Source organism: Bombina bombina, chromosome 4 (genome assembly GCF_027579735.1).
Source record: "Bombina bombina isolate aBomBom1 chromosome 4, aBomBom1.pri, whole genome shotgun sequence".
Classification (NCBI taxonomy): Eukaryota; Metazoa; Chordata; class Amphibia; order Anura; family Bombinatoridae; genus Bombina; species Bombina bombina.
In genome coordinates, this window is record NC_069502.1 from 124,355,234 (window position 1) to 124,382,409 (window position 27,176).

At 39.1% G+C, this 27,176-nt stretch overlaps 1 protein-coding gene across 5 annotated transcripts in view; it reads left to right on the forward strand.

Moving 5' to 3' along the window:
• TP53I3 (tumor protein p53 inducible protein 3) overlaps positions 1-27,176 on the forward strand; it is a 151,819-nt gene that overhangs the window by 86,368 nt on the left and 38,275 nt on the right. For 3 of the 5 annotated variants that reach the window (XM_053709627.1, XM_053709628.1, XM_053709630.1), the window contains exons 2-3: positions 15,307-15,449; positions 24,520-24,787. In XM_053709627.1, coding sequence (XP_053565602.1) covers positions 15,312-15,449; positions 24,520-24,787 — 406 coding nt within the window. In that variant the 5' untranslated portion in view covers positions 15,307-15,311. Of the gene's footprint in view, positions 1-11,772; positions 11,852-12,430; positions 12,506-15,306; positions 15,450-24,519; positions 24,788-27,176 lie in introns of those variants that run through there. The other 2 variants (XM_053709629.1, XM_053709626.1) reach the window with 2 other exon arrangements.

Sequence of the window (27,176 nt, forward strand, 5' to 3'; positions counted from 1 at the left end):
TCCTCCTTGGAGTCTCAACTTAGTTCTTTCAGTTCTTCAGGGGGTTCCGTTTGAACCCTTACATTCCGTTGATATTAAGTTATTATCTTGGAAAGTTTTGTTTTTAGTTGCAATTTCTTCTGCTAGAAGAGTTTCAGAATTATCTGCTCTGCAGTGTTCTCCTCCTTATCTGGTGTTCCATGCAGATAAGGTGGTTTTACGTACTAAACCTGGTTTTCTTCCAAAAGTTGTTTCTAACAAAAACATTAACCAGGAGATTATCGTACCTTCTCTGTGTCCGAAACCAGTTTCAAAGAAGGAACGTTTGTTGCACAATTTGGATGTTGTTCGCGCTCTAAAATTCTATTTAGATGCTACAAAGGATTTTAGACAAACATCTTCCTTGTTTGTTGTTTATTCCGGTAAAAGGAGAGGTCAAAAAGCAACTTCTACCTCTCTCTCTTTTTGGATTAAAAGCATCATCAGATTGGCTTACGAGACTGCCGGACGGCAGCCTCCCGAAAGAATCACGGCTCATTCCACATGGGCCTTCAAGAACGAGGCTTCTGTTGATCAGATATGTAGGGCAGCGACTTGGTCTTCACTGCACACTTTTACCAAATTTTACAAGTTTGATACTTTTGCTTCTTCTGAGGCTATTTTTGGGAGAAAGGTTTTGCAAGCCGTGGTGCCTTCCATTTAGGTGACCTGATTTGCTCCCTCCCTTCATCCGTGTCCTAAAGCTTTGGTATTGGTTCCCACAAGTAAGGATGACGCCGTGGACCGGACACACCTATGTTGGAGAAAACAGAATTTATGTTTACCTGATAAATTACTTTCTCCAACGGTGTGTCCGGTCCACGGCCCGCCCTGGTTTTTTTAATCAGGTCTGATAATTTATTTTCTTTAACTACAGTCACCACGGTACCATATGGTTTCTCCTATGCAAATATTCCTCCTTAACGTCGGTCGAATGACTGGGGTAGGCGGAGCCTAGGAGGGATCATGTGACCAGCTTTGCTGGGCTCTTTGCCATTTCCTGTTGGGGAAGAGAATATCCCACAAGTAAGGATGACGCCGTGGACCGGACACACCGTTGGAGAAAGTAATTTATCAGGTAAACATAAATTCTGTTTTTCCATTCCTGGACACTGGGGACGTTTTGCTTTTTCCAGTATAATGGAATCAGTCCTTTCGCCCCATTAAGCATCAACAAGGGAAGCAGGTACTTGTCCTCCCCAATAATCTTAGGTAATTGATGGTATAACAGATAGCTAGGGTTGGGGGGGATGATAACCCCAAGGATTCTACTCATCTCAATCATGACGCCACTCCAGTAGGGTTGCAGGATAGGACATGTCCACCAAATATGTAAAAGGGTACCCTCATCGCCACACCCCCTTCAGCATCCCACACCTGTGTGTGGGTATATGTGTTTCAGTCTTTGGTGAGTCAGGTACCAGCGACTTAACAATTTATATTGTGTTTCTTGAACCCTGGCAGATACCGACTCCCTCCTTGTCTTATGAAAAATCTTGTTCCATTCTTTGCAATTTATCTCTAAGCCTCACTCATCCTGCCAACTCCGCGTGTAGGCCGGGAGGGGATATCCCCCCCCCAACATCAGAAGTTTATATAGCTGTGAGATTAAATGAGTTGGGTGATGAGTCATGGTACATAGGGTTTCAAAGGGGGTCTTCTTTCTCGTCAGGTCAGGTCTTTCCTTGTGAGTGTAAAAATAGTGTCTGATTTGTGCTACTCTATACCATGAAGTAAATATTCCACTGTCCCACTCCTCCAACTCCATTTGGGATTTTAGTTTATCTTGTTGGAGCACATTATAGATTGCCGAGTCCGCAAGGCTAAAAGCCTTGTCCGGATGGTTAGAACCAGTAATAAACCCCATGTCGGGGTTTTCCCTAATGGGAGTGACTGGCGAGCTTGAAGTCGAAATGTATGGGGCCTTCTTAATCAGTCTATCCCAACCCGTTAGCACCTCATCCACCAGAGGATAGAGTTTGGCCACAGGGGGCCGATGGGAGGGAGATATCCACGCGAGAGCGCCCACATTACCTCTCTTCAGGATTATATTATCAATTTGAGTCCATGCCTTCTGGGGAGAATTCCGACACCATTCAACTAGTCTCTGAAGGGATATTGCCCTCTGATATAGTTTTAAGTCTGGTACTCCCAGTCCACCTCCACTTCGAGGTAGATAAACTGTTCTCTTATTGATTCTCGGTTTCAGATCTCTCCAAATGTAGGACTCAATTGTTGACTGTATTTGATGGATAATGTGGGAGGCCGCATATAAAGGGATAGTCTGCATGATGTAAAGCACGCGAGGTAGTACGTTAATTTTGACCACTCCAATGCGGCCCATCCACGAGATGGTTTTGTTTTGCCAATTTGATAGGTCTCTGGTTATCTCATCTCTGATGATTTTATAATTAAGGTCCACTATCCCTTTAATACTAGGTACCAAATAAATGCCTAGATATTTCAACTTATGACGTGCGATTTTTATCGGGCAATCCTCATCCAAGGTCTTAAAGTCAGTCTGGGGGGTTGTGACATTCATAATTTCAGATTTCAGGGGGTTCAAAAGAAAATTTGACACAGTGCCAAATAGTGCAAATTCTCCAATGGTTGCTTTTGAGGGAGTGGTGGACGTCAGATATCAACAGTAAGACATCATCTGCGTACATGGCGAGTTTATGCTCGTGTCCTTCCACCACAATCCCTCTGATCTCGGTGTTGGATCGAATTTTACTCGCTAGAATTTCTATTGTTAAAGCGAATAATAGAGGGGATAGGGGGCAACCTTGTCTTGTCCCATTATTAATTTTGAAAGCATTGGAGAGCATGCCATTCACCCTCACCTTGGCATTAGGTGATGAGTACAGTGACATGACTCTGTTTATGAATTTAGGACCGAAACCAAATTTGTGTAGGGTATGTTGAATAAATGACCAATCAACCCGGTCAAACGCTTTTTCAGCATCTGTAGAGACCAGAGCTAACGGAGATAAGTTGTTGTGAGCATATGTTATCAATTGGAGGACTTTTAGGGTGTTATCCCTTGCTTCTCGTCCCGGGATAAAGCCCACTTGATCAGGGGAGATCAACTGGGGTAGGTGTTTGTTAAGGCGATTGGGTATCACCTTTGCCAATATCTTGACATCGGTGTTGAGCAATGAAATGGGTCGGTAGTTCTCAGGTTTTGTTTCAGGTTTGCCAGGCTTGGGAATCACAGTAATATGTGCTTCGAGCATCGAGCATTGAGCTGTGCAGAAATGGGGAATCTGATAATAAATTAAAGAGATCCACCATTTTGGGGGCCATTATATCGCCATAAACTTTATAGTACTTGGCTCCAAAGCCATCTGGACCTGGACTTTTCCCTGACGCCATATCTTTTATAGCCTGTTTAAATTCCGCTACTGTAAGCGGGGATTCTAATGCTTCCGCGTCTTGTGTTGAAAGTTTTGGGACATCTATGCCAGCAAGGTACTCCTGGATCTTTTGCGTTTTTTCGTTCCTGGGAGGAAATATCCTCTACCCTATCCTCTTTTTCGTGTATATTGTATAAGGTTCTATAGTAAGATCCAAAGATCTCGTCAATTGACTTCCCATCTTCTCTGGATTTCCCGTCAGAGTGCATCAAACTGTGAACATAATACCTCTTTTTTTTACGCACGATGGCCCTGGCCAACATGCGTCCCGCTCTATCACCTTGCTCAAAAAATTGTTGTCTTAAGATTAAGGCCATTTTTTGCTGATCTTCTTGCAAGAACTTCAAAAGTGCTGTTCTCGCCTGGGCCAACGCCTCACTTAGCATGTCATCTGCAGGCGCAACTGTGTGCGCCTTCTCAGCCACTTCCACGCCTAAGAGCAGTGTCCGGTACAATTCCCTTCTGCTCCTGACGAGCCCGGCCTTCCTTTTAAGAAAAAGGCCTCGGATCGTGCATTTATGGGCTTCCCAGATCATCATGGGTTGAGAATCTGACCTCTCATGTATCTGAAAATATTCTATTAGGGCGTTTTCAATTTCTGGCTTGAAGACCGGATCATCCAACAGGGTATCATCCAGTTTCCAGATATAAGGCGTGACAGGAGTATCAGACCACATCACCGAGCACCTGACCGGAGCATGGTCCGACCAAGTGATGGGGAGTATGTCGCTACTCTTGGTGATAGTGAGTCCTGCTGCGTCTGTGAACCAGTAATCTATTCTGGAATACTTTCTGTGAGGGTGGGAATAAAAGGTGTAGTTTTTAGTAGTGGGGTGTTGTGCCCGCCAGATGTCGTGTAGCACTGCGGCTCTAAGCAAGGCTGTCATTCGTTTAAGGGCTCTGTGGGGGACGCTGGAGACCCCGTTAGAAGTATCTAGGGATGGGTCTAGTGAGGCATTAAGATCTCCTCCCATAAATAAAATACCAGATTATAGTTCAAGAACTTTGTGGATAACTGTTTGGAAAAAAGGTTGTTGAAGTTGATTAGGACAATAGACATTGACGAATGTTATTGGTCTACCATATATTAAGCCAGTTAGGATCAAGTACCTGCCCTCTGGGTCTCTGCAAATTTGGGTGAGTTGGAACGGTAGATTAGAACTAATAATAATACCCACCCAATTCTTTTTCTTGGGGCCGGAGGCAAAAAAGGCAGTTGGGTAATGCTGACTAAACCATCGGGGTTCATGACCCGAGGCAAAGTGTGTCTCCTGTAAGTAGACAATGTCTCCCCCGTGCCTGTGTAAATCCCTTAAAACCATAGAGCATTTATTTGGGCTGTTCAACCCTTTAACATTTATAGAGATCATTTCTATGGGTCGCGCCTCTACTCGTGGGCCAGTCATCTTATATGGGGGGGGAGGAGGAGAAAAAAAAAAAAGGGGGGAGGGGATGGGTAAAAAGAGGTAGGTGGGAAAAGAGATAAGAAAGAGGGTGCAGAGGAGAGCTGGGTTAGTGAAAGAGGGTCAGAAGTAATGAGGAAAGAAGAAAAGAGGATAGAAGAAAAGCGACCAAGGTCGCTAAATATTATTTACAAGTAGGATATTACCTATGTTGTAAACAGTACACTGTAATATAATGCTAACTTGTATAGTACATAGGCACTTATAACTTCTCAAACTATGGAACAATAACAATAAATACCAAAGCAGGGGTAGTGCTCCCTGCCTTCTTACACTAGATACATTTTTTTTTAAATAAACTTAAAACAGTAAACAAGTACATTTGTAGATTGCATATTTCTTCACTTTCCCTCCAAGAATGTGGAGGGAGATCTACACTCCCGCCACTCAAATCGAGGGATAGGGATCTGATGTGAAAATAATTATACTATGTTGTGTATTATGTGTTACAGAGACTACCTCCTTGTATTTTTATTATTATCAAGAGACCTGACTAGTTATTTAGGTCGTTTGTTGATTATAACCGTTTATCATTTGTTAACTGCGATACAATTATGTTATCTATACAAAAGGTCTACAGCATTAGGGGTGCAGTTGGCTGGCCTTCCGTTCAGCCTTCTTTGGTATGCTATCTAAATGATTATCTAGGTTTGGGTTAATGATAGTCTCTCTATATAGCAGGAAGAAAGGGAGGACTCTCTCTATAGTTTAAGGGCAGAGTAATCTCATCATATTGTTGCTATTAACTAGGGGCTCATTTAGGAGTCTGAGATGTCTATGTTGTGCACCCAAGTATCCTTAGGAGGTAAATAAGGATTATTCTGTCTATGTATGTATCTTGGGTCAATGTTAATGCAGACTCAGATGTTACTCCTCTATCTGATCTCTCTTAGCTGATTTATATAATTATGCAATGAACCCTAGTATGGTGGCAAATTCCCAATATAACCAAAGGGAAAAGAAATCTCCCAACATATGCATAACAAAGTGTTAATAACAATGAATTTAAACTTATCTGAAACGATCCTCATTGTCCAAATATAAGAGTTCTACTCATATACACAATGTGATAGCCATGTAGACCATGACGTCTCAGAGAAATGGTGACACAATGATCACCCAGTTCAACTTGGGAGATGTTGGATATCATTGTGGCCTTCAACTGCTGGGCCTTCCTGGGCCATAGAAGTTTTCTCAGGAAGTCTAATATTAAGGCCTAGAGCTTGATTGAAGGATGGCAGATCGGCTGGGGTTTTGAGGACATGGGTAACATTGTTCTTGGTAACAATGAGGCTGGTTGGAAAACCCCATCTGTATGGAATCCTGTTGGCCTTTAGAGTGGATGTAACAAATCTAAGATCTCTACGCTTTTGAAGAGTAGTCGGGCTTAAAGGGACAGTCAACACCAGAATTTTTGTTGTTTTAAAAGATAGATAATCCCTTTATTACCCATTCCCCAGTTTTGCATAACCAACACAGTTATATTAATATACTTTTTACCTCTGTGATTACCTTGTATCTAAACATCTTCTGACAGCCCCCTGATCACATGACATTTTATTTATTATCTATTGACTTTTATTTTAGCCAATTAGTGCAGTGTCTGCCACAATTCACGGGCGTACTCACAATGTTATCTATAGGGTTTACCTGAACTAGCTCTCCCCTGCTGTGAAAAGCAAATACAAAAGCATGTGATTAGAGGCGGCCTTCAAGGGCTTAGCAATTATCATATGAGCCTTCCTAGGTCTAGCTTTCAATTAAGAATACCAAAAGAACAAAGCAAAATTGGTGATAAAAGTAAATTGGAAAGTTGTTTAAAATTGCATGCCCTATTTGAAACATGAAAGTTTTTTTTGGACTTGACTGTCCCTTTAAGTCTGAGTAGACCTGTATTTCCACTCCTCTGAATTCGATCTGTTGTTTGTTTCTAGCCAGTCTTAGTACTTCCTCTTTTTCCTTGAAAGAGAGCAACTTCAAAACAATGTCTCTAGGGGGGGCCCTATTTGGGGGCTTAGGGCGCAATGCTCTATGAGCTCTTTCTATTTGGATCTCTGTGTCGGAATCCTCATTCCTAAGATATCTGACAAAATCTTGAATATAATCTTGAATCGCTGGAGGTTCTATCGTCTCAGGAACTCCTCTCAGTCTGAGGTTGTTCCTCCTGCTGCGATTCTCAAGATCTTCAATACGCTCTAATAGTGTGTGCACAGTACCCTCTTGTGCTTGTAAAAAGCTGGCCTGATGTTGAAGGTCAGAGCTAAGGGCCTCTTGTTTTTCTTCAACCTGGGTGACTCTACGGTCCACAGCTGTGATGTCTCTTTTTAGCTCATGGAACATTGTCTTAAAGTCTCTCATGGCTTCTTTTATATCCTCTTTTGAGGAAAGGAGCCTAATATCCTCTTTGGTTACACAGTTCGAGTAGGCGGCCATAGTGTCAGTGTTATGAATTTGTGCTGTGGTTGCTTTTAGGAGTGCCTCAGGTTTCCCTGTGGTTGCTGTGGGTTCATTAGCTATTAGATAATTTTCCATTATGGTAGATTGGGTAGCTTTAGGCAGTCTAGCGTTTCTTTTACTAGACATTACACTCACAGAAGCTCACTTTCTATGGCATAAAGGGCAATCCTTTCAAATCAGTACTGTTATTCCCTCAGTAAAAACGTTCACAGTAGTTAAAGCAGGAGGTGTTTTTTTTTTTTGTTAGATCCTTTAATCCCTCTTGCACCTAAGCCAGCTATGTGTGAGCCTCAATAATCAGTAACCACTATCCTGTCTGTGTTGCTGCATTCAGAGTCTTTTTTATATAATTTTTCCAGCTAGCCACAACCAGATGCGGTCACGCTCATATATTGGCCTACAGTGTCCCAGAGCAGCCTGCTAGATTTGAGAGCGATGCGGCACTTCACACTACTCTATATAGCTTGCTAATACCACTGTCTGCATCCACCGGGGACCAGGTGACTAGACTCCGGCACTACCCAAACAATCAGATCTCCTTACCAGCAGGCCTCTGTGTGCGTTAGGCCCTCTAGCAGCGTGAGTTCTCTTATACCATGCGGGCTGTGTAAGATAGTCCGGTCCGGATCAAAGCCTCCGCATCTGAGTTGCTCGTTCCGCTTTCAATGCAGGACCACACCGTTATGGTATTAGCGGTCAGGTGAGTTGCTTCTGTTTTCTGCTGATCCAGTGTAGGGCAGCTGTTGAGCCCTGCTCCACGTGTGCCGGGATAGAGTGCGGTGAGTTCACAGGGCCTTGTTGTAGCGCGGGTGGCTGCTGCTTCTCACTCTATCTATAAGGACCTTGGAATACCAGAATCAGCACCCTGATCTGTAATGTGTATGCTTGTATAGGGGGGTATATTCACCCGGCTGATGTTTGATGTTCCGTAGCCGGATTGCGCCAATATCAGTGTCGCTTGTCAGAGTCTTTAGTACGATCCTTCTGCAGGTCTCCAGGGTTTGAAAAGCATCTCACTTAAGGGAGTTTAGTTTAAGGCATTGATAGATGCAATTTATAAGCTGAAATTATAATAAGTATGTACTTGTTTTAGCATAAGGTTGGCAGGGACATCAGAGCTTTGTTAGAAAGCAGCCATTTCCATCCGTGGCTGTGGGATATGTCTTCCAGCAGTGAGATCATGTCACAGGCTGTGCTTGTAAGTAATTCCTGAAGTAGGTGAGTTTGTAAGGGTGCTGCATATAATTCCCCAGCTTTGGGTGCCTGTAGACATATCAAGGGTTGGTAAATGCCTCCTAGTGACTTTGCAAGAGATGTGACACTTAAAGGGACAATCAACTCCAAAAATTGTATTGTTTTAAAAGATGGATTATCCCTGTATTACCTCCCAGTTTTGCACAGCCAACATTGTTATATTAATATACTTTTAGCCTCTGTGATTACCTTGTATATAAGCCTCTTTTGACAGCCCCCTGATCACATGGCTATTTATTTATTACCTATTGGCTTGCATTTTAGCCAATTAGTGCTGTGTCATGCACAACTCCACAGGAGAGAGTACAATGTTATCTATATGGCCCACATGGATTAGCAGTCTCATGTTGTGAAAAACGAATAAAAAAGCATGTGATAAGAGGCTGTCTGTAGTGGCTTAGAAACAGGCAGAAATGTAGAGCTTTAAATGTTATAAAATATATTAATATAACAATACTGGTTGTGCAAAGCTGGGGAATGGGTAGTAAAGTATCTATCTTTTTAAATAATAACAATTTTGGTGTTGACTGTCCCTTTAACTCTGGATTTACTCATCTATCTTTGGTGCTGCCGAATCTGCTCCCCTCCCCCACAACTATGTATTAAAGGGATATGGAACCCCACAAATATTTTGTGATTCAGACAGGGCCATACCATTTTAAAAAGTTTCCAGTTTGATTAAATTTGCTTCATTCCCATGATATTCTTTGCTAAAGATACCTAGGCAGTTGTCTGGGGCAGTACCTGGCAGGGCATAGTGACAACCAGTGCTCTTGCAAATGCATAACATTTTTACAAAACTGCTAATATATAGTGCTACAGACACGTGCACGCTCCTGAGATTATGTACCTGCTTTTCAACAAAAGAGAACAAAGAAAATTTGCTAATGCAAGTAAATTACAACATTGTTTAAAATGACATGAACTAACTCAACCATGAAAGGAAAAAAATTGGATTTCAAGACCCTTTAACTTTAGGATTCCTAGAGGTCCCATTAACTAATGTTCAATACTAAGAATACAAATTATTATATATATAAGTATACACAGAATACCTGAGACATATTCTCTTATCTAAACAAAATAATAAGAACTAATTTTAAATGAGCCATAGGTACACACAGTAAATCTGATAAAACATTTATCAAAAATAATTACTTGCCACTCCTACACTACAAATATATATATCACATCTATGGGCTATGCCAAATTTATTTTCTACAGTAATTCTGGATCCCAAGTTTGTTCTGCATGAGGTGGAAAACATATGAGCATTTCCTTTCCCAGATCATTTTATTTTAGAAAGAGGTGAATTTCTGGTTCCCAATAAGAGGCCTCCTGTTATTTGTAAGTTATTGCTATAAAAATAACAGGTACCTACCTAATGCATTTACTGTATAGCTATGAGCTCCTATCCCCTAAAAGCAACACCTCATATGAAATGGGAGAGTCCTATAAATCAAATGAGTGGATCACAGGCTTAGATAGTTATCAAATGATGACGATGGCCACAATGATAGAAAAATATACATAGGGAAAACATAGCTTGTTCGATAATCCCTCTCTACCACTCAAAATGCATAGAGGCACATGAGACCAGTTTAAGCGGGTTCAACCATTTAAATAAGGGAGTTGTAATTTTTGCTGACCTGTGATTACCTGAAGGCAACTCTATTTTCATGTTTGTGTCAGGGGGTCATACATCATTCACATCTGAAGGTATCTTAAATACATGGGTGAGTGCAAAAATAGTATAAAATATCCACAAGAAATGCACTGTCACCCATCAAAACATCTGGCAGGGTGCGAGCAAACATAAATCCAGTAAATAGCAACAGGCTTGCACTCTCTGGTCTTTTTTTAAATTTCTTTACTAGTGTTGTGACGTCTCGGGGACAAAGCTCCCCTTCCTCAGACTGTCTGAGGAAGGGGAGCTTTGTCCCCGCAATGTCACATCACTAGTAAAGAAAGGGAGAAGGGCAGGTACCGACCGTGCTCACTCAGTGCATTACAAGTCAGTACTGTCAGTATCACCATGACTAGCTGCATTCTGCAGATTAAGGTATGTACTCAATTTGTTTATGGTACCACTGCTGACTTCAGAAACTGACACTTAACCACAATCCATATACCTATATAGTCAGGGGGATCACTTTCAGCATGAATTTGGTTGTACTCCCTCCCCAGTGTCTCTCTTCCTCCCTCACCTGTGTCTCTCTCCCTCCCTCCCATGTGTGTCTCTCTCGCTCTCCCATGTGTGTCTCTCTCTCCCTTCCTCACTTCCCTGTGTCTCTCTCTCTCCCTCCCATGTGTCTCTCTCTCTCCCTCCCTCACTTCCCTGTGTCTCGCTCCCTCCCATGTGTATCTCTCTCTCCCTCCCTCCCTCCCTCCCTCCCTCCCTCCCTCACTTCCCTGTGTCTCGCTCCCTCCCATATGTGTCTATCTCTCTCTCTCCCTCCCTCACTCACTCACTTCCCTGTGTGTCTCTCTCTCCCTCCCTGTGTCCCTCTCCCTACCTTCCCTGTGTCTCTCTCCCTACCTTCCTCCCCTGTGTCTCCCTACCTCTCTCTCTCTCCCTCCCTTGCTCTCTCCTTTGTGTATCTCTCCCATCTTTCTCTTCCCTGTGTGTCTCTCTCTCTCTCTCCTCCCCTGTATCTCTCTCCCTCCCATGTGTCTCTCTCCCTACCTTCCCTGTGTCTCTCTCCCTCCCTCCCATTTGTCTCTCTCTCTCCCTCCCTCCCTCCCTCACTTCCCTGTGTCTCCCTCCCTCCTATGTGTCTCCCTCCCTCCCATGTGTGTGTGTGTCTCTCCCTCACTCACTTCCCTGTGTCTCTCTCTCTCCCTCCCCTGTGTCCCTCTCCCTACCTTCCCTGTGTCTCTCTCCCTACCTTCCTCCCCTGTGTCTCCCTACCTCTCTCTCCCTTGCTCTCTCCTTTGTGTGTCTCTCCCATCTCTCCCCTGTCTCTCTCTCTCTCCTACCCTCTCTCCCTCCCCTGTGTCTCTCTCCTCCCCCCTCCCCTCCCCTGTGTCTCTCTCCTCCCCCCTCCCCTCCCCTGTGTCTCTCTCCCCCCTCCCCTGTGTCTCTCTCCCCCCTCCCCTCCCCTGTGTCTCTCTCCCTCCCTCCCCTGTGTGTCTCACCCTCCCTCCCCTGTGTCTCGCTCTCTCTCCCACCCTCTCTCCTCTGTGTCTCTCTCCCATCTCTCTTTCCCTGTGTTTCTCTCCCTCCCCTTTCTCATTTTAAGTGTAAGTTGACATGACTAACAGATTTTTTTTTACTGTTACATGTTGCAAAAAAAAAAAAAAAGAGAGAGAAAAATGAAATGTATAAAAATCAAACTTTTTAAGAGGGGGGCCCTTCATGGATTCTTGCACCGGGGCCCTGAGGTTTCTAGTTACACCTCTGTGTGTGTGTGTGTGTGTATATATATTGCTACACTGAGTTTTTGGGAGGACTAATATTCTACATATATTGAATCCACTGTGAAATTAGAATTTTGTATTCACTGAGAATTGTAGGAATATGTACAGTCATTCATCCCATGCTGCACTGCTGTCATATGACCTGCATGTTACATGGGGCGGGGCCAGAGCATACAGTTTATGAACTAGCAGGTCTGGAGCAAACCATTGTGGTTCAATAGGGAGGCCTGGAAGTGACTTTTATATTATTTAGTAAGTTAAACATAACATTATATCCAACAGAACATACAGAACATTTCAACAATTGTCATAAATGAATGCAGATGTCTTACTGCTGTTGCAACTTTTACAGTCAATATGTCTGTAACCACCTCTAATAATTTAAGTTGGAGTATTCCTTCAGTTTCCAGAATTATATGCAGAATTCCTTTTTCTCTGCTGGGATAGTGTACTGAGTACAGAGGCAGAGCATGGAGGGTAAGCCTCTGGGGTCCTGGGAAACCTTGTGTGTCTGGGATATTTGGGTAATGTACAGTGATCACATATACAAGTCAAATATATAGCAACTTGTTCTACTTATATAAAGATACATTACATTCAAACAACAGTGGAGCATAGACTATCAAATGCTAAAACTGCTAATTGTAATATTATACAATGTTTATATATTTTTGTATGTGTCACATAGCTTGGTCTTTCTGTACATTATACTTTTACTCAGCTAAATAATAAATTAATAAAAATAGGATAATAAAATGACTGTAAATCAATTAAACAACTGCCAGTAACAACAAAATCTACATTTACTTTAACAAGAGATTTTTTTTTTGTTACTCAAAATAGGTAAGTTAATAAATGAATAACTTTATAAATAGAATAGAGGCCAATTTATATGGCCATCCTTTTACAATGGTAGTTGTAGAGGAAAGATATAAAAACACAGACAATGCTTTATACTTTTTGTAAGAACAATAAATGCTATGTTGACCAGTGCTTTAACTTTTATTGAGGTGGTTGTACAATTGATATAGTGCTGCTGCATACCTGGATAGTATACAGCTACAGACTTGAATATACTGCTCTGCTATAGAAACACTTGTCCAATTGAAGAATATATAACCAGCCTAACTTAAAGGGACATGAAACCCAAAATGTTTCCAATTTACTCAGGAGCAGCAATACATTACTGGGAGCTAGCTGTCAATTGGTGGATGCACATATGCCTCTTGTCATTGGCTCACCCAGTGAGTTCATCAAGCACCCAATAGAGTATTGCTTCTCCTTCAGCAAAAGGATACAAAGAGAATAAAGCAAATTTGAACAGATGTGGAAAATTGTTAACAACTGTATGTGAATCACGAAAAAAAAAAATCGGGTTTCATATCCCTTTAATACTGACAGTATATGTGGAAGATGGGTATGAACTCATTTTCTCTAAGAGTTATGAATGCTGTTTAGTGCAGTATCAATGGAAATTTTTAACAAGCCACTAGTCCCGGATGAGTATGAAATGATGCTTTTTGTAAATTTAAAGAACTGGAAATAGTAAACAAATGACTTGCTGATATTCGTTAGAGCGTGTCATTTTAAGACTATCTACTAGACGTGCATTTCAATCCTTCGTGAGGATCCAAATGCTGAAATAGGTGGCTGCTCGTGCCATTCAGCTCTTTTCGGAGCCGGATTTATTCTTGTGCAAATCCTGATCTTAGTGTGATGATTTTTCACAAGAATAAATCTGGCTCCGAAAAGAGCTGAACGGCACGACCGGCCGCCTATTTCAGCATTTGGATCCTCACGAAGGATTCAAATGGACATATCTAGTAGCTACCCTGCACTCATATGTGTTTAACTCATGCAAAGGGGTTAAACTCATAGTTAGAGAACCACTCAGGACTTGCAAAAAGCTGGTCCCGAGTTGAAACTGCAACTGAGCCAATCAGCAGTGATAGTCGCACAGCAGGGGGTCATGCAACTTGCGCTGCTGATTGGGTAAGATAACAAGCCGTTCCCACTTACCCAATCAGTGTCTGCTAAATTTACTAATGTTGATATGCAGGGTTATCTTAAAGGGACACTTAAGTGTAATATTTGTATACAGAAACATTTACTGTCTAAGACCTTTAAAATGACAGTGAAGTCAAATGTAAACTTTTATGATTCCTATAGCGCATGCAATTTTCTAATACTAGTACTGCTATTATCAGATTTGTCTTGTTCCTTTAATATCATTTGTTGAAGCACAGATAATATTGCATATCTGTAGAAATATTTCCTGACTAGTTTAACATTCATTTATTAAAGGGACACTGAACACAATTTTTTTTTCTTTTGTGATTCAGATAGAGCATGCAATTTTAAGCAACTTTCTAATTTACTCCTATTATCATTTTTTCTTCGTTCTCTTTCTATCTTTATTTGAAAAAGAAGGCATCTAAGCTAAGGAGACAGACAATTTTTGGTTCATAATGATGGACAGCACCTGTTTATTGGTGGGTGAATTTATCCACCAATCAGCAAGAACAACCCAGGTTGTTCACCAAAAATGGGCCGGCTTACATTCTTGCTTTTCAAATAAAGATACCAAGAGAATGAAGAAAATCTGATAATAGGAGTAAATTAGAAAGTTGCGTAAAATTGCATGCTCTATCTGAATCACTAAAGAAAAAAAAATTGGCTTCCTTTTCCCTTTAAGGGTCACATTTTCTTCAAAACTCTTCTGCAGTAATCTCCCCATAGAATCCCATAATTGGGTTGGGAAGCACTTGCTTGGCTTTAATATTACTTATTAAACAATTATTTTTTTTCTGCATTAAAATGCATCTATTTTTAAAATATAAAGCTTCCCAATAACTTGCTCTAGTGTCCTTTTTTTTGTGCAGGAAACTTAAAGTCCCTTTCACTATACATAGATTGTGATCTAATGGTCAGTAGACCCAGCAAGTTCTTCTGTATATAGTAAAGTTTCAATGCTAAGGGGTCGATCAAAAGCTTTTAGAAAAATGACTAACTAATGATTCTCTAAAGAAAATCACCATTAAAGTCTATGGGAATGTTTGTAGATAAAATGTTTTTTTTTCTAAAGGATGTTGATCGACCACCAGGTTTCTAAATCAGCACAAATCCTCCCCCTAGTGGGTGTGTAGTTTATAATCCCGTAACCACTGTGTGAGACCATAACAATAAAAGTGAATAATGTGTTACCTATATATCTGTATTGCTGCGTTCATGGTGATATAAATATATTTTCTGCACTATTTTTTTTTTCTTTTTTTCAGACAAAATGTTAGCTGCCTTTTTCGATGCACCTGGAGGGCCTGAAAATCTCTATATCAAAGAGGTGGCAAAGCCTGTACCAAAGGCAGGAGAAGTACTTATAGAGGTCCAGGCCAGTGCTCTAAACCGGGCAGATTTATTGCAGGTTTGTCTAAATTTCTTCTTGGATCCACATCCTGTTTGGGCGGCTTTCTTTCACTTCTTAGAAGCTTTTCACTAAGGGCTAGATTACAACTGGAGCGCAAAATATAAATTTCACAAAAGCGATATTTGCGCTTCACTTAGTAATAACAGCGCATGCAAATGAGTTAGCTGCAATGCAAATGCGAGGGGAATTGTGTGTAGTGAGTTTGTTAGTGGCGCCCAAGGCTGACTGTAATGATTAAAAAATATATATTTTCGAGGTGCAGGTAACTTATAGTTAACTTTCTAGTATTCTGTTAACGACGTGTGTTATTGTCTGACTAATGTATAAGAAATGAATGGTGAAATTCACATAATTGACCAAATTACTCAAATGAGACTTTGCATACAATTTAACAAAGAAATTTATTAAAAATGGACACTATCCAATGATTATGCGAATAAATAAAATATCAATATTTAGCTATACGCTTCCACAAAATACAATAAAAATATGACACCGGTGTCTCTAAAACCGGGGACATCCTAAAACATTTAATGTGAAAATGGCTTAATGTGGCTTAATGAGTAAAAAAGTGGCCAAATGTTAATCAATTGCTGCATAATTTTGCACAACCCAAGATTTTCACTATCCAAGCCTATCCTAGAAGTTTCATGGATTTTGGAATTCCACAAGGCAAATGAGTGACATTAAGCTTGTTTTTTGGGGAGCTTAATGTGGCTTAACGTACAAAATTGAACTTAGATCTTAACCAATTTCCACCAAACTTACCACAATACATTAATCTATGGATTCAAACATATTCTGAAAATTTCAGAACATTTGATAAAACATACCAAAATTTATTCCCATTTAACAATTTTTTTACAATCCTAAAACATTTAATGTGAGCAGCTTAATGTAAAAAGAGCTTAATGTACCAAAATTCACCTAAACATCGATCAATTGCCTTGAAACTTGGCACAAACTCAGTTTGTCACTTTCCAAACCTATCCTAGAAGTTTCATGGATTTTGGTGTCCCACAAGGCAAATGAGTGACATTAAGCTTGTTTTTTGGGGAGCTTAATGTGGCTTAATGAGTAAAAAAGTGGCCAAATGTTAATCAATTGCTGCATAATTTTGCACAACCCAAGATTTTTACTATCCAAGCCTATCCTAGAAGTTTCATGGATTTTGGAATTCCACAAGGGAAATGAGTGACATTAAGCTTGTTTTTTGGGGTGCTTAATGTGGTATAATGTACAAAATTAAACTTAGATCTTAACCAATTTCCCCCAAACTTCTCACAATATATTGATCTATCTATTCAAACATATTCTGAAAATTTCAGGAAATATGATAAAACATACCAAAAGTTATTTGGATTTAACAATTTTTTTACAATCCTAAAACATTTAATGTGAGCAGCTTAATGTAAAAAGAGCTTAATGTACCAAAATTCACCAAAACTTCAACCAATTGCCTTGAAACTTGGCACAAACTCAGTTTTTCACTTTCCGAACCTATCCTAGAAGTTTCATGGATTTTGGTGTCCCACAAGGCAAATGAGTGACATTAAGCTTGTTTTTTGGGGAGCTTAATGTGGCTTAATGAGTAAAAAAAGTGGCCAAATGTTAATCAATTGCTGCATAATTTTGCACAACCCAAGATTTCCACTATCCAAGCCTATCCTAGAAGTTTCATGGATTTTGGTTTTCCACAAGGCGAATGAGTGACATTAAGCTTGTTTTTTGGGAGCTTAATGTGGCTTAACGTACAAAATTAAACTTAGATCTTAACCAATTTCCCCCAAACTTCTCACAATACATTAATCTATCTATTCAAACATATTCTGAAAATTTCAGAACATTTGATAAAACATACCAAAAGTTATTCGAATTTAACAATTTTTTTACAATCCTAAAACATTTAATGTGAGCAGCTTAATGTAAAAAGAGCTTAATGTACCAAAATTCACCTAAACATCAATAAATTGCCTTGAAACTTGGCACAAACTCAGTTTGTCACTTTCCAAACCTATCCTAGAAGTTTCATGGTATTTGGTTTTCCACAAGGCAAATGAGTGACATTAAGCTTGTTTTTTGGGGAGCTTAATGTGGCTTAACGTACAAAATTGAACTCAGATCTTAACCAATTTCCCCCAAACTTCCCACAATACATTAATCTATCTATTCAAACTTATTCTGAAAATTTCAGGAAATTTGATAAAACATACCAAAGGTTATTTACATTTAATAATTTTTTTACAATCCTAAAACATTTAATGTGAGCAGTTTAATGTAAAAAGAGCTTAATGTACCAAAATTCACCAAAACTTCAATCAATTGCCTTGAAACTTGGCACAAACTCAGTTTGTCATTTTCCAAACCTATCCTAGAAGTTTCATGGATTTTGGTTTCCCACAAGGCAAATGAGTGACATTAAGCTTGTTTTTTGGGGAGCTTAATGTGGCTTAACGTACAAAATTGAACTTAGATGTTAACCAATTTCCCTCAAACTTCCCATAATACATTAATCTATTCAAACATATTCTGAAAATGTAAGGGCATTTGATAAAACATAACAAAAGTTATTCACATTTAAATATGTTTTTAACAATCCTAAAACATTTTGGGGCCCATTTATTAAGCTCCGTATGGAGCTTGAGGGCCCATGTTTCTGTCGAGCCTTTAGGCTTGCCAGAAACACCATTTATGAAGCAGCAGTGTAAAGACCCCTGCTCCATAACCTGTCCGCCTGCTCTGAGGAAGCGGACAGACATCGCCGCATTTCAACCCAATTGAATACGATCAGGTTGATTGACAGCCCCCTGGTGCATTGCTGAATGTGGAGATCGTATTTCTCTCCGCATTCAGCGATGTCTGTCGGACATGATCCGCTGATCGGATCATGTCAGACAGACACATAATAAATAGGCCCCTTCATGTGAATGGCTTGACGCAAAAAAGAGCTTAATGTACCAAAATTTGCCTAAACATCAATCAATTGCCTTGAAACTTGGCACAAACTCAGTTTTTCACTTTCAAAACCTATCCAAGAAGTTTCATGGATTTTGTTTTCCCACAAGGCAAATAAGTGATATTAAGCTTGTTTTTTTGGGGAGCTTAATGTGGCTTAACGTACAAAATTGAACTTAGATGTTAACCAATTTCCCCCCAAACTGCTCACAATACATTAATCTATCTATTCAAACATATTCTGAAAATTTCAGGATATTTGATAAAATATACCAAAAGTTATTTACATTAAACCATTTTTTTACAATCCTAAAACATTTAGGGGCCAATTTATCAAAGCTTCAACTGATAATAAGATGGAATCCACTAGAATCTCACGTCATATCTGATGCAAATGGAATCTGCCGTAATTATCAAAGTGTCAAGATCGTCAAATGTTGAAATGTGTGACATAATATACCCTCCCTCAATCTCAATCTGACGCAGATCGATGCTTGCGTCATCCCAGATGTTTCGAATACACATTCGACTCTATATGACCCTTTTTCCAATTTACCAAACATTTAACAGGTACACTTGCGTCTATTCCAGCGCAGCATACCGATCGTTCAAACCGCTACCCTTGAGGCCGCGGATGACATAGAAATCCATTGGAGTCTGAAAACACAGGAAGGTTATGTTCGATGCTGCAAGACGATAAAGCATATTAGATAATAAAAGCAAATTATAAACTTTATTAAAATTCTATACTCTTTCTAAATCAAACAATATTATTGCTCCAAATTTGGTGCAAAGTAATGCTTCAATTTTGATGCACTAGTAGATATAGGGATAAAAATGAAATACATTACTACTTATGGATTATGTTACATCTTTGTCTATTATTACAAAGCAAGAGGACAATATTATTGCTCCAAACTTGGTGCACTAGTAGATATAGAGATAAAAATTAAATAAATACATAACATAATATAGCTAACTTCCTTTTTTATTTTTTTTGTTTTTTTTTGGATAAATCTATATACACCATGTTTAAGGCATGTAATACAAGTCCCACTCACCACTTCGCACCAAATTTGATGCAACACTTTTCGCACCAAATATGACGCAATACTCCTAGACAACCCACACATTTTTTTTCCACCACTTTTGATAGGGATATGCATAATCACATGATTTATGACATCAGCTAATCAAATTTAAATATACATTGTATAGTATCACTAACGAATAAAATTGCTCGATACTTGTGTCATTGATCACCCATCAGAACTTGTAAGTGCTATCTGTTACATTGTGTATTATACTTTGAAAGTATGTATATGTGTAATTAGTATTAAAGATAAACATTGATGCTGACATTAGGACACACAATGTAATATTTTAGACAATGATTTTAAAAATTTGAATGATGTTTGATTCAATATAATCTTAAACTGATAGCTCAAATGGATAGCCCACATAACATTAAACTGTCATGATTCAGATACAGCAGCAATTAAAATCACCTCTTTACTGTCATGCTATTTTTAGTGTATTTCTTCCTTCTCTTGAATTTCATTTTCATTAAGAAATGTCATCTTATATGCCAGATGATTTTATAACACCTGTGTAGGGGTGGTTTTTAAAACTAGATTGCAATCCAGAGGGGTTACACAGGTACAGAGAGAAAACTGGCCCAGCTCTTAAAATATCCATTGATTGTAAATAAATACATATGATACCCTGATGACATGTTATATTCACAATTATTCCTGCTCAGAATAATAATACATTTACACTATATACATATATTGGTATAAATAAACACAGAGACATGAAAGACAACATTGTTTAGAACAAAAAAAGGAATTTAGGGACATGTAAATATGTTTGCAAAAGATTTCTGTCATAACACACACACTCACACATATATATATATATATATATATATATATATATATATATATATATGCAAATTATGACACTTAGGGAAGTCTCCCTATGTGTGATGCAGGAATCCAGACATGGACCCGTTGCTCAGTGTGCCTAGAGGGATATGTCTGCACCTCACTGACGAGGCCCACAATAGGCCGAAACGTACGTCTGGGGTTTTGCTGTATCTCTCGTTCAGAGAGGGATTGCCTGGTATTTCGGGGCTGGGCTGTACTGTGAAGTCAGAATCAGACTGATATGCTTCAGGAAAGTTCTTCTCTGTGAAAGGCACATGTTGGGCAAAAAGAGGCTGCTTCTTGGGTGGTAACTAGCCATAGAACAAGCTATTATGCTATTGTTCGTTCTCAGGTTGAGCGCTTCTCTCAGGAAAAACCTGAATAACTGCAACATCGATGACTGTTAGTTAACAACAGTCCGATGCTCATCGCACCATACTTGACGCACGTGTTTTTTTTATAAATAAGAGCATTGTATGTGGATCCGTGGCAGCAATGTCTGGCGAGCATATTGACGCCTGTGAACGCACCGAGATTGACGCTTTGATAAATAAGCCCCCATATGTTTTACGATTGTAAAAAAACTGTTAAATGTAAATAACTTTTGGTATGTTTTATCAAATGTCCTGAAAATTTTAGAATATGTTTGAATAGATAGATTAATTAATGTATTGTGGGACGTTTGGGGGAAATTGGTTAACATCTAAGTTCAATTTTGTACGTTAAGCCACATTAAGCTCCCCAAAAAGCAAGCTTAATGTCACTCATTTGCCTTGTGGGACACCAAAATCCATGAAACTTCTAGGATAGGTTTGGAAAGTGAAAAACTGAGTTTGTGCCAAGTTTCAAGGCAATTGATTGAAGTTTTGGTGAATTTTGGTACATTAAGCTCTTTTTACATTAAGCTGCTCACATTAAATGTTTTAGGATTGTAAAAAAATTGTTAAATGCGAATAACTTTTGGTATGTTTTATCAAATTTCCTGAAATTTTCAGAATATGTTTGAATAGATAGATTACTATATTGTGAGAAGTTTGGGGGAAATTGGTTAAGATCTAAGTTCAATTTTGTACGTTAAGCCACATTAAGCTCCCCAAAAAACAAGCTTAATGTCACTCATTTGCCTTGTGGGAAACCAAATACCATGAAACTTCTAGGATAGGTTTGGAAAGTGACAAACTGAGTTTGTGCCAAGTTTCAAGGCAATTGATCAATGTTTAGGTGAATTTTGGTACATTAAGCTCTTTTTACATTAAGCTGCTCACATTAAATGTTTTAGGATTGTAAAAAAATTGTTAAATCTGAATAACTTTTGTTATGTTTTATCAAATGTTCTGAAATTTTCAGAATATGTTTGAATCCATAGATTAATGTATTGTGATAAGTTTGATGGAAATTGGTTAACATCTAAGTTCAATTTTGTACGTTAAGCCACATTAAGCTCCCGAAAAAACAAGCTTAATGTCACTCATTTGCCTTGTGGAATTCCAAAATCCATTAAACTTCTAGGATAGGCTTGGATAGTGGAAATCTTGGGTTGTGCAAAATTATGCAGCAATTGATTAACATTTGGCCACTTTTTTACTCATTAAGCTACATTAAGCCATTTTCACATTAAATGTTTTAGGATGTCCCTAAAACCGTTATTGCAGCTCATATAGGGAAAAAAATAATAAGGACTGTATATACTATCTTTCAATCTCAAAATTATTTGGTTATAATTATAGATACAGAGAAACAATGTAGCGACTCTCTAGTCAGGTGTTTAGACAATGTCTCAAAATGTCTTTTAGATCTGTGCCGTGCTGTATAGACACAGATTGACTCAATAGTCCTGAAAGATTTCAAATGTATAAACCGTTCTTAGATGTTGATTTTCTTAGGGATATTCTAAGCACATAAGCGTTATTGTAACTTTAAAGCTTGCTGGTTGTACTCACTTATTTTACGGCTTAACAGTTCAAATTTATAAACCGTTCTTTGATGTTGAATTTCTTGGGGTTATTTTAAGCACATAAGAGTTATTGTAACTTTAAAGCTTGCTGTTTGTACTCACTTATTTTACGGCTTAACAGTTTGCTGGTTGTACTCACTGATTTTTTTTGGCGTCCTCGCCCGCATTGTGTGCTTGTTCCATTGGAGTTGCCAATAGCTCTGATCCAATCAGTGTCGAATGATGAGAGTGCGCACACTTATTCAAGTTTGAAGACTGTCAGTTTCTTCTGCCAAATACTCCTACCGCTTTAATGTGTGCAAATAGTAGCACCTTCCAAGAATAGGTTATGGGAGTAAAGTCTATTATTATAATTATTTCTGATATGTTCTCCTACCGCTTCAGTTCGTACAGTAATTTCGGCACAATACTGATTTGGTCATGGGAGATAGTTCGTGAGTAGTCCTCGATCCAATTGAACGTCTCAAACTACACAGCTCATCAGCCAATCACAGACTAGTATAAGTTTACCCTGTGAACTTGTGCACATGCTCAATAGGATCTTGTACTCCAGAAAGTGTGTATTTAAAAAGACTGTGCAAACTGTGATAATGGAAGTCAATTGGAAAGTGTCTTAAAACTGAGTGCTCTATCTTAATCATAAAAAGTCTATTTTGACTTGAGTGTCCTTTTAAAATTATTTTTTTTATATTTAAATGCAATATCATGTACATGATCAAATCTAAGTTTTAAAGAGCAGATAATTGTAAATAAGATACAAATAAGAGCAGACTCACTCCTGCAAGTTACATTTAGTGATTAAAGGGACAGTTAACACAAAAACTGTTATTATTTAAAAAGATACCTTTAAGCCTCTAACTTTCTGTCTGTTTTTAAGTCACTAAAGACAGCCCCTTGATCAGATGTTTTGTATTTGCTTTTCACAACAGGGGAGTGCTAGTTCATGTGAGCCATATAGATAACATTGAGCTCACGCCCGTGGATTCTAACAACACAGCACTAATTGGCTTAAATGCAAGTCAATATATAAAGTCATGTGATCAGGGGGCTGTCAGAAGATACTTAGATACAAGGTAATCACAGAGGTAAAAAGTATAATAATATAACTGTGTTGGTGATGCAAAACTGGGGAATGGGTAATAAAGGGATAATCTAGCTTTTTAAACAATAAATTTGCGTTGACTATCAATTTAAAGGACCATTAGGCAGTAAAACATGGAGCTACAGCCCCTTCCACATAACCTACTGCCCTCATAGCTAACAATTGGAGACAACGTAACTCTATGATTGCCAGAAAGGGCTATACTATATACATCTATATTTATAGAGAACACACGTTCCCCATAGACCGCTATGTAAAGGCACTTTTGAGTGCTGTTTTTCCTCTCGCCAACATTAAGCCCTAAAAACTACTTTGTGCAGTTATTTTAAATAAAATAAAGAAGCTACATTTTTTAATTTTAATAAAACCATACTATACCTAATTGTGGGGCCAATCTGATCTCTGTTTAATTTTATGAGTGCTAATTGCTACTGCGAGCTCCGGGTAGCAATAACCACTTGTAATTTTATTTATTGCACGGCCGTAAATGGGCAAATTTGCCTGTTTACGGGCGCACAATAATAAGTGCTCCATTTGTAATCTAGCCCTAAATACATATCATGCACCTCCCATTTTGGAACTTTTTACACTGCAGGGATACAAAGTACATCCTTACTGTAATGCAATGAAAGGTAAATTTCAACATGGCAGAACCAATGACTAGAAGGAGGCGGGGCATGAAACCTCATTATTTCATCGAATGATTCAGAGAGAGCATGCAATTTAAACCAATTTTCCAATTTACGTGTATTATCTTATTTGTTAAATTATCTCGGTAAAATGTTTTTAAAAGCATACATAGGTATGCTCCGAGCTGTTGATTGATGGCTGCACGTATATGCCTCATTTTAGTTTTCACACCCCATGTTCATTGCTGTTTGTTCAACAAAGGATACCAAGAGAATGAAGCAAATCAGATGATAGAAGTAAATGGGGAAGTTCTTTAAAACTGCATTTTCATGAAAGAAAACTAATTGATTTCACATCCCTTTAATACTAAAATGTGTTTAATACTTCTATAACCTTCAGAGGAATCTGCCTGCCTTGTATATGTAGTAAAGAATATAATGTGTAGAGCTGTGTGATTTTGTTTAGGTGATCGATGAGACTTATCTTGTGTTTCAGAGAAGAGGGAAGTATTCTCCACCTCCAGGAGCCAGTGATATTTTAGGCCTTGAGGTAGCAGGCACTGTGGTGGGACTTGGACCAGCATCTGATGGACGCTGGAAGATTGGAGATCCAGTTATGGCTTTACTGTCAGGTGGAGGCAATGCACAGTATGCTGCTACCCCTGTGGGCCACATCATGCCCATTCCCTCTGGCCTAGGTGCAACTGAAGCTGCTGCCATCCCTGAGGCCTGGCTCACTGCTTTCCAGCTGCTGCACTTTGTAGGTGAGGTTTGTTCAATAATCTTTTATATTTGTGGCTAAAAGTAACCACAATAAGGCTTTATTTTATTACAGCACATTGCCATTCATGGCTTACATATTAGTTCCAAGAATCAAGATGGCTATCCAATATAACCCTTGGTACCACAGGGCCTTGCACTGGGGTCACAGGTTATTATGTTCACAGATGTTAGAGCTAAGTGGTAGATACGATCAGGATGATTGACAGCGCCTGCTAGCAGCCGATTGGCCGCCAGTGAGCAGGGTGCGGCATTGCACAAATGCTGGACATCGCTGCCGGCGGAGAGTGTATAGCAATTCATAAATGGAACCCATAGACTTTATATACATAGAAAGGTAACATGCATACTGTAGGATCTTTCACTGTCACGCCATGGTTTGTTTACACCCAAGTTGAGAATTACTAACTAAACAAGCGTGAAATGGCTGTTTTAGGGGAAGTGGGACAGTCAGAGGCGTAACTAGAAACTTCAGGGCCCCGGTGCAAGAATCCATTAAGGAACCCCCCCTTAAAAAGTTTGATTTTTATGTTGGGAAATACAACAGCATGTACTATACCATATGTATGAACAACATTAATGCTGTAGATGAGAACTATCGTTTTACAAGTCCTTTGGTATGTTCCAAATATTGCTGATGCATCTGTACAAGTAAAGCCTAATGCAGTTTTCTTTAAAAGATTCCAGTGTCTTTTTGATACATACACCAACATTTTATACATTTAGGCCTAGATTTGGAGTTCGGCGGTAGCCGTCAAAACCAGCGTTAGAGGCTCCTAACGCTGGTTTTGGCCGCCCGCTGGTATTTGGAGTCAGTGATTAAAGGGTCTAACGCTCACTTTTCAGCCGCGACTTTTCCATACCGCAGATCCCCCTACGCCATTTGCGTAGCCTATCTTTTCAATGGGATCTTTCTAACGCCGGTATTTAGAGTCGTTTCTGCAGTGAGCGTTAGAGCTCTAACGACAAAATTCCAGCCGCCTGAAAATAGCAGGAGTTAAGAGCTTTCTGGCTAACGCCGGTTTATAAAGCTCTTAACTACTGTACTCTAAAGTACACTAACACCCATAAACTACCTATGTACCCCTAAACCGAGGTCCCCCCACATCGCCGCCACTCGATTAAAAATTTTAACCCCTAATCTGCCGACCGCCACCTACGTTATACTTATGTACCCCTAATCTGCTGCCCCTAACACCGCCGACCCCTGTATTATATTTATTAACCCCTAACCTGCCCCCCACAACATCGCCGCCAGCTACTTAAAATAATTAACCCCTAATCTTCCGACCGCAAAGCGCCGCCACCTACGTTATCCCTATGTACCCCTAATCTGCTGCCCCTAACACCGCCGACCCCTATATTATATTTATTAACCCCTAATCTGCCCCCCTCAACATCGCCGACACCTACCTACACTTATTAACTCCTAATCTGCCGAGCGGACCTGAGCGCTGCTATAATAAAGTTATTAACCCCTAATCCGCCTCACTAACCCTATAATAAATAGTATTAACCCCTAATCTGCCCTCCCTAACATCGCCGACACCTAACTTCAATTATTAACCCCTAATCTTCCGATCGGAGCTCACCGCTATTCTAATAAATGTATTAACCCCTAAAGCTAAGTCTAACCCTAACACTAACACCCCCCTAACTTAAATATAATTTACATCTAACGAAATAAATTAACTCTTATTAAATAAATTAATCCTATTTAAAGCTAAATACTTACCTGTAAAATAAACCCTAATATAGCTACAATATAAATTATAATTATATTATAGCTATTTTAGGATTAATATTTATTTTACAGGCAACTTGGTATTTATTTTAACTAGGTACAATAGCTATTAAATAGTTAAGAACTATTTAATAGTTACCTAGTTAAAATAATTAAAAATTTACCTGTAAAATAAATCCTAACCTAAGATATAATTAAACCTAACACTACCCTATCAATAAAATAATTAAATAAACTACCTACAATTACCTACAATTAACCTAACACTACACTATCAATAAATAAATTAAATACAATTCCTACAAATAAATACAATTAAATAAACTAGCTAAAGTACAAAAAATAAAAAAGAACTAAGTTACAAAAAATAAAAAAATATTTACAAACATAAGAAAAATATTACAACAATTTTAAACTAATTACACCTACTCTAAGCCCCCTAATAAAATAACAAACACCCCCAAAATAAAAAATTCCCTACCCTATTCTAAATTAAAAAAGTTACAAGCTCTTTTACCTTACCAGCCCTGAACAGGGCCCTTTGCGGGGCATGCCCCAAGAAGTTCAGCTCTTTTGCCTGTAAAAAAAAACATACAATACCCCCCCCCCAACATTACAACCCACCACCC